The sequence below is a fragment of the Elephas maximus genome, chromosome 11 (genome assembly GCF_024166365.1).
Source record: "Elephas maximus indicus isolate mEleMax1 chromosome 11, mEleMax1 primary haplotype, whole genome shotgun sequence".
Classification (NCBI taxonomy): Eukaryota; Metazoa; Chordata; class Mammalia; order Proboscidea; family Elephantidae; genus Elephas; species Elephas maximus.
This window is the reverse complement of record NC_064829.1, coordinates 112,239,106-112,247,212: the sequence shown is the minus strand read 5'-3', so window position 1 is coordinate 112,247,212 and position 8,107 is coordinate 112,239,106. Positions and strand designations below refer to the sequence as shown.

Here is an 8,107-nt window from a genome sequence, read left to right as displayed (position 1 = left end):
ATAAAAAATTAGTGTAGTGCACTGATGAAAATACCTTGTGGCGGGGAGGGCTCAGTGACCAAGCAAATGTAGGAGGAGAGTGTTATTTGCGTAAAAATACGATACTGACTGAGGCTGCTGGGTGCTAGGAAACAGGCATCTTGAGTGGAGGCTGCCCTAATAGCCAACATTCTACTGGGGAACTCTGATAGCTACAAGGTAGACCTCCCTAGGGGTCCAATCAGACAGCCATTCCCCACCCAGTCCCTGGCATCTGCCAGGCTGCTGTGAATTGCTGCAGAAGGTACCCTTAGTGAAGTCTGCTTTCATGGTCAGCACTCTGTCTCGCTGAGCATCCCATGGCTCAGGCATCGGATACCAACAGGGCATACCTCCCTGGAGATTATTTCAGGTCTGTCTGCTCCCCTTCCTGCTGATGCTAAGGACTGCTGACTGAGATTGCTGTGTGCTAGGAAACAGACATCTTGAGTGGAAGCTACAACCAAAACAAGCATTCTACTGGTGGGGGGCGGGGAGGGGGTTCCGATAGCATCAAGGCAGACCTACTTGAGGTTCTATCTGGAGAGTGACAGCCCCTCTCCCACCAGGTAACTGTCAGCTGCTGGACTGATACAGACTCCTACAGAAGGTTCCCTACAGGGGAGCCAGGTCACCTAAGTGGAGACTGCTCCTCCAACCACCACAGGACACGGGACCACTGGGGCTCTGAAACCAACAAGACAGATCTCTTGGAGGTCCTTCTGGGAAATGCTAGCCCCTCCTCCTCATGAAATGGAGGAAAGTCTGCCTGTGCTTCCCCTGAATGCCAGCTTAGATATAAGCAATCCCCACAGAGCAGGAAAGGAAGCTACTGGCAGGACTGGAGGGCAACACCCAGCTCCAAAAGGGGTTCACCGGGTATGAAATTTCTGACTGAAAATGTGTTTGCCGAAACAGAGAAGAGAAGGGAATAATAAACAGAGAGAGGTCTGCACCTCCTGGCGGACAGATAGATTAGTTTGCAGTATCTCATCTGAGTGGCAGTGCCTGCTGGTGTGTGGGCTGACTACAGTGTGTTCTTTGGTGTGCTTGGGAGATATAGAAAGTTGAAAACTGACATCTGGAACTTTTCAATCCTCATTAAACTAGGGAGGGAGAAGGAGCTATCACAGAGAGGGAGAAGAAATGGTAAGCAAAAGCTGAAGGCTCAGCCCACCTAAGGGATTTTCGCAGGAAGTAGTGTGGGCAAAAACACCAAATACTGGAGGGGAACTGAGAAGGCTAATATCTTCAAAAATTCCAGCACCCCAACAAAAAATCACAAAACAGACAAAGAAAAGAGAAAAAGTGGTCCATTCAAATGAACATGATGGAGGGGCCAAAAGCACACCTATGGAAGACCGAATAATTAAGAATGGAAGAATATACTACAAAAACGTTAAACATAATTAAAGAGTCGAGAGAAAACATAGACAAAGATCTAAAAGAAATAAGGGAAACCACGCAAGAACAAATTGAACATCTTTTTTAAAAAATGAGATAAAAAGAAACCAGATGGAAAGATTGCAACTGGATGGGACAATAACCAGAATGAGAAAAACAATGGAAGGATTTAACAACAGATTTAATCAGGCAGAAGAAAGAATCAGCAGGTTAGAGGATAAAATAGTTGAACTTACAGAGGCTGAAGAGCAACAAAAACAGAGGCTCAATAGGCCGAGTATGGTTTAATGGAATTACGGGACAGCATCAAGACACCTAATATGTGCATCGTGGGAATTCCAGAAGGTGAGCGAGAGAAAGGGACAGAAAGAATATTTGAAAAAATAATGGCAGAAAATTTCCCCAATCTGATGAAAGATATGAAGCTACAAATTCTAGAAGTTTGTAGAACCCCAGTCAGGATAAACTCAAAGAGATCTGCACTGAGGCACATCACAGTCGGGCTCTCAGAAAATAAGGATAAACCATCTAAGATACCACTATTTGTCTTTATTTGTCTGGAAGAAAACAGAAAGAAGGAAACACAAGAATCAGAGAAGGAACTGGACTACACAGATGACATGACCCTATATATAGAAAATTCCAAAGAGTCCGTAAGAAACCTTCTAAGTTAATAGAGAAATTAAGTAAAGTTGCAGGGTAGAAGATGAATAAATAAAACTCAGTTGGGTTTCTATACACTTGGATTGAGAAATCTGTAAGGGAAATTAGAGAAACTCTTTTATCTACAATAGCATCCAAGAGAATAAAATGCATAGGAATAAATTTAATCAGGGCTTTCATCTTGGGAAACTTTTTTGACTATCTAGTTGAAATTTACCCCAACTTGCAAAATTATATATTAAATAAACTTCAAAAAATTTCAAAAAAAAATTAGCCATGGATGTGAAAGACTTATACAATGAAAATTATAAAACACTGCTGAGAGAGATTAAAGAAGATTTTCAATAAGTGGAAAGATGTTCCATGTTCATGGATTGGAAGACTTAATATTACTAAGATGTCAATACTACCCAAAACAATTTATAGATGCAATGCAATTCCAATCAAAATTCCAACAGCCTTCTTTACAGAAATGGAAAAACCATTCCTCAACTTTTTGTGGAATGGCAAGAGGCCCTGAATAGCTAATGAAATTTGAAAAAGAACACAGTAGGAGGACTCACATTTACTGATTTTAAAGCATACTATACAGCTACAGTAATCAAAACAACCTGGTACTGGTATAACATTAGGCTTATACACCAACGAAATGGAATTGAAAGTCCAAAAATAAACCCACACATCTACGGTCAACTTATTTTTGACAAGGCTGCTAAGTCCATTTGATAGGGGAAAATTGAGTCTTTTCAATAAACGGTCCTGGGAAAATTGGATGTCCACATGTGGAAAAATGAAACAGGATCCATGCCTCACATCATACACAAGAACAAATTCAAAATGGATTAAAGACCTAAATGTGAAAACTAAAACTGTAAAATCCTTAGAAGAAAATGCAGGAGCAATGCCGTCAGGCCTAGCTTTCAACAATGAATTATCTAATATACCAACAAAAGCACAAACAGCAAAAGAAAAAAATAAATGGAACCTCATAAATATTAAAACCTTTTGTTCATCAAAAGACTACAAAAATTATGGAAAGACAAGCTACCCACTGGGAGGATATCTTTGGAAATGATATATCTGACAAGACCTAATAACCAAAATATATGTAAAAAGTTGACAACTCAACAACAAAAAGACAAATAACCAAATTATAAAATGGACAAAGGACTTGAATAGATATTTCACCAAAGAGAACGTTCAAATGGCCGCCGAAAGAATGAAAAGATGCTCAGCGTCGTTAGCCATCAGAGAGATGCAAATCAAAACCACAATGAGACACCATTTCACTTCCACTAGGATGGCTAAGATTTAAAAAAAAGAAAGAAAGAAAATAAATAAATACTGGCAAGGATGTGCAGAAATTCGAACCCTCATCCATTGCTGGTGGGAATGCAAAATGGTACAGCCACTGAGGAAAACAGTGTGGCAGTTCCTCCAAAAACCAACACTAGGACCACCATAGGACCCGGCAATGCCGTTCCTAGGTATATACCCCGAAGACTTGAAAGCCGAGATTCAGGCACTTGTACAGCAGTGTTCACTGCAGCACTATTTACAGTAGTCAAAAAGTGGAAACAATCTAAAGGCCCATTAATAGATGAATAGATAGACAAAGTATGCTATGTACATACAACGGGGTACTACTCAACCAGTATGAGAAACGAAGTGTTGATACATGCTTCCGTGTGAATGGAGCTTGAAGACCTTATGTTAAGTGAAATAAGTCAATCACAAAAGAACAAATACTCTGTGACCTCGCTTATATAAAAAGATGAGAACAGGCAAATGTATAGAGACCAAAGTTTCTTCTTAGTGGTTACCAGGCCTGGGGGGAAGGGGGAAGAGGGGTTATTGCTTATGGAGTACTGAGTTTCCATTTATGACAATGGCAAAATCACATTAAGAGTAGGGAAGATTAACGCAGTTGCTATAAAAAGTTGAATTGGCAAAAGTGTGATAGGTATGGTTACAACAACAACAACAAAAAGGGGGGCTGGTAAGGCTGTTTGTTGTTGTTGTTAGGTGTCTTCTAGTTGACTCAGACCTTTAACAAAAGAAAAAACACTGCCTGGTCCTGCGCCATTCTCACAATTCTTGCTGTTTTGAGCCCATTGTTGCAGCTACTGTGTCAATCCGTCTCACCGAGGGTTTCCTCTTTTTCTCTGACCCTCTACTTTAGCAAGCATGATATCCTTCTCCAGGCACTGGTCTCTCCTCATAGTACGTCCAAAGTATGTAAGATGAAGTCTCGCTGTCCCAGCATCTAAGGAGCACTCTGGCTGTACTTCTTCCACTACAGATTTGTTCGTTCTTCTGGCAGTCCACAGCGTATTCAATATTCTTCACCAACGCCATTATTCAAATGCATCAGTTCTTCTTCAGTCTTCTTTATTCATTGCTAAGCATGCATATGAGGCGACTGAAAACACCGTGGCTTGAGTTAGGCCCACCCTAGTCCTCAAAGACTGCTTATGTACAACCCAACATCTCATGGGATTTGGTCTCTTAGTTTGGAGTTTCAGGGTTATGGTTTCATGGGACATCCCAGTTAACTGGCCTAATAACATGTTTAGTGCTTCTGTTCTACCTCCTAGTTCATTGCATAGTGCCTTGGGTCTTAAAAGCTTGCAAGTGGCCATCCAAGTTACAATTGGCCTCTATTCACCTAAAGCAATAGAGGAAGAAGGAGAGTCAGGAATCAGGGAAGGAAATGGGATGCGTGGTTAAATGCCTTCATCAACAGCTGCCTCCTTGGCCATGAAACCAGAAGAACTGGGTGATGTTCAGATACCATTAAACATTTTGATCAAAGATTCTATAGAGGAAACCTGATCAAATGGGGGAAATGTGGAACAGAATTTCAAATTATCACGGAATTCATATTTCATGGATCCATGAAGGCTGGATGAACCCCTAGAACTATTGCCCTGAGATAATTTTAAACCTTAAACCAAAAGTATCCAAACCAAACAATAGTTTAGCTTAACTAGTAAAGAATATCCGCCTTGAGCACTTAAGAACTATCTACATGGGATCAAATTGACAACAGCAGCTCCAAAGATTAGACAGGAAACCTAGGGGGCAGTGATTTTATGTTAATGGTGGGGGAACAACTCAGAAAAGGAGGGTGAGAATGTTACACAACTCAAGGAATGTCATCAACGTCACTGAATTGTACATGTAGAAACTGTTGAATTAGTGTATGTTCTGCTGTGTATGTTCTCAGCAACAACCACAAAAATAAATTATTAAAAAAAATTAATGCACACAGAGTCCCACATCACTTTTCTCAGTGTCTATTTACACAATTTTAAAAAAAAAAGTAAAAAAATAAACATCTTGTGTGCTCAGAGTTTGGGTCTCTGCACACATACATAAATAGTGATCTGGTGGCAATAATTTAAGAACACTGGTCAGTGCATATATACAATGTCTGGGGTGCTGGGAGAGGGTGGATGGTGGGTCCAGTTCTCAGGCACACTGGTCCCCACTGGCGACACATTTCAGGTCCCGTGTGAGAAGGCGGAAGAGGTTGAACATGACGGAGGCCTCGAGGCAGCTTTGGGACTCCTGTGGGAGAGACGAGTCAGTGGTCTCTCACTGCCCGGCATCAGCCTCCTCCCTTATGCAAGACCCTGGCATCCACCCCTTCCTGTCACTTACCTTCTTCGTGGCCTTCTGGAGCCTGTGCAGCCAGCGGTGGAGGCGGCTCTGGGGTCTGGGACCTGATGTGGGCTGAGCGGAGACCTGTGAGCAGAGGGCAGGGATGTGTGAGACAGGGCCTGGGCAGAGAGGTGCGGTCTCACAGGGCCAGAGCCCACAGAAGGGTCTCGGGTGCCCCCCCCCGAGGACTCACACAGGCCCGGAGCTTGGAGTGGATGTGGTGCAGCGTGTGAAGGGGCTGGTCCAGGACGGCTCCCAGAGCTGAGTCAGACATGGTCCTCAGGACCTTCACTGTCAGGGCCAGCTCAGCCTCCAAGGCCACAGGGCGCTCCCACACCTGAGGAGAGGAGATAGAAGACAGGTGAGCATTGCACCTTAGAGAGAACAGGTGAGGTGTGGAGATGAGTGGGGATCAAGAAACAAACAGGTGAAGGTGACAGGTGAGGGACACAGGTGAGGGCACAGCTAGTGTGCTCAGGTGAAGAGAACAGGGAAGAGAGGACTAGGATGGGAGAAGAAGAGAGGGACAAGTGAGGAGAGGTGAAGAGGCCACATAAGGTACAGGATGAGCAGGACCAGGTGAGGGCAGGGGTGGCCCTGACTCTCCCAGCTCACCTGCAGCTGCCTCAGGTCCCAGGTCCTGGGGAAGAGAAGGGAGCTGCAGCTCCCATCCTTCAGCAAGAGTGACTCTTCCTAGAGAGCAAAGGTAAAGTTTAGCCCACAGGAGAAGGGATGAAGGTTAGACGAGTGCAGGACTGGAGGATGGTTAACAACAGGAGGAAGGGAGGTTAACCCACCAACAGATGGTAGAGAGGCCTCCATTGTGGAGGACACAGGTTAGCCCACTGCATTAAAAGCAGATCACCCATGAAGCAGGGTGGAGGTTAGCCCAGTGAAGGGAGGGTGCAAGTTAGCCCAGTGAAGTAGGTTGGAGGCAGCCCAGTGAAGTGGGTGGTGGAGGTAAGCTCAGTGAAGGAGGTAGCAGGGTGTAGCAAGTTTAGCCCAAGAGGAAAGGTTGGAGCAAAAGGGCAGAAGGAGACTCACAAAGGCGCCTTTGGCCCTCTGGAAGGCCTGCAGCTCGCGTGGGGACAGGGACTTGAACTGGTCGATGCGGCACCCCCTTGCATTCAGAGGGGTCCCACTGGGTATACAGATGGGAACTGCTCCTGTCGTGGTCAGCATTGTAGACATCAACATCAGTGCCAGCAGGCAGCACACAACTTTGTCTGTGTAATGGAGGGATGGAGAGATGAGGGGATAGGAAGATGAGGGGATGCGGAGTTGAAGGGCTGGGGAGACCTGTTGCTGATCATGGGGGCTGGGGGAGCTGAGGGTCATGGGCTATGACAGAGGCGAGGCTCACCCAGCTTCAATCCTGCTCTCCTCACTGTCAGTAGGAGGACAATCCAAGCGCTACTCTGCAACTCTGTCATCTGGGGTCTCTCACTCGGTTTTGTTCAAGGTCTCCGACTTCAGTCTGATTCTCTAGGTCTTAGCCTTCTTCTTTGCCACCGGCTCTGTATCTGAATTTCCAGCTCTGTCTGGGATACAACTGCTGCCGGAGCCCCATGGTGCAGCTTTTAGCCTGAACGGACAAACCAGGCTGATGTAGGAAAAGTGAAAACAGCCTTAGGGTGACACCAGCCACCAGGGGAAGCCCCAGGCTGGGGACGCCCAGAGCAGGGCAGAGCCAAATGAGGTAAGTGACTCTGGAGTGAAAGAGAAACTGACGTGGACTCTGAGGGTTCCCTGTTCACCCCCAGGAAGGCGAAGTCCTAAGCAAGGCAACCCACAGGGCTGGGCAGCTCAGCCCCATCACAAGGGTCCTGACGTTGCTGGAATTTGGACTGGATGGGGGAGGGATTTGTCTTTCCGCAAACTACTCCAAAAAGGGGAGGGAGCACAACAGCACATCTAGGAGGTGTTGCTGGAGCTTCTGAGAGGAGGGCTCTTTGAGAGAAGGGAAGATGCAGGGAGAGGGTTGCTGGGGGTGGGGAAAGAGAGTCAGAAAGGCAGGACACCCAAGGATTAAGAGGGGAGACCAGCTGTGCCCTACCTTTCTACACCTGGTGCTGAGAGAGAAGCATGCCTTAAAATATTCCTGAATTGTCCCAGCATAGAGGGACCCAGGAACCCGAGGCTCTGCTAAAGAATTGGCTCATGGCCAACTAGTTCAAGGGAAACCAATCAGTTTGAACAAACGGTTTCATTCATGTGCTCATTCAACACGTGTTTTTTGACAAATGGTTTCATTCATGTGCTCATTCAACACGTGTTTTTTCAGCCCCTGCCTTGTGCCCCGTACTGTTGAAAGTGTCAGGTATACCCCATTGCCCTCCAGTCATAGCGACCCTAT

At 45.4% G+C, this 8,107-nt stretch overlaps 1 protein-coding gene across 1 annotated transcript; it reads right to left on the bottom strand.

Moving 5' to 3' along the window:
* Positions 1-5,559: 5,559 nt before the first annotated feature.
* On the bottom strand, positions 5,560-7,089 carry LOC126086315 (interferon lambda-3-like). Its single transcript, XM_049902467.1, has 5 exons — positions 6,796-7,089; positions 6,367-6,444; positions 5,945-6,088; positions 5,752-5,835; positions 5,560-5,658 (listed from the first exon to the last, which is right to left on the bottom strand). Exons 1-5 carry the CDS (start codon positions 7,087-7,089, stop codon positions 5,560-5,562), a joined length of 699 nt encoding a protein of 232 aa, XP_049758424.1.
* Positions 7,090-8,107: the final 1,018 nt, after the last annotated feature.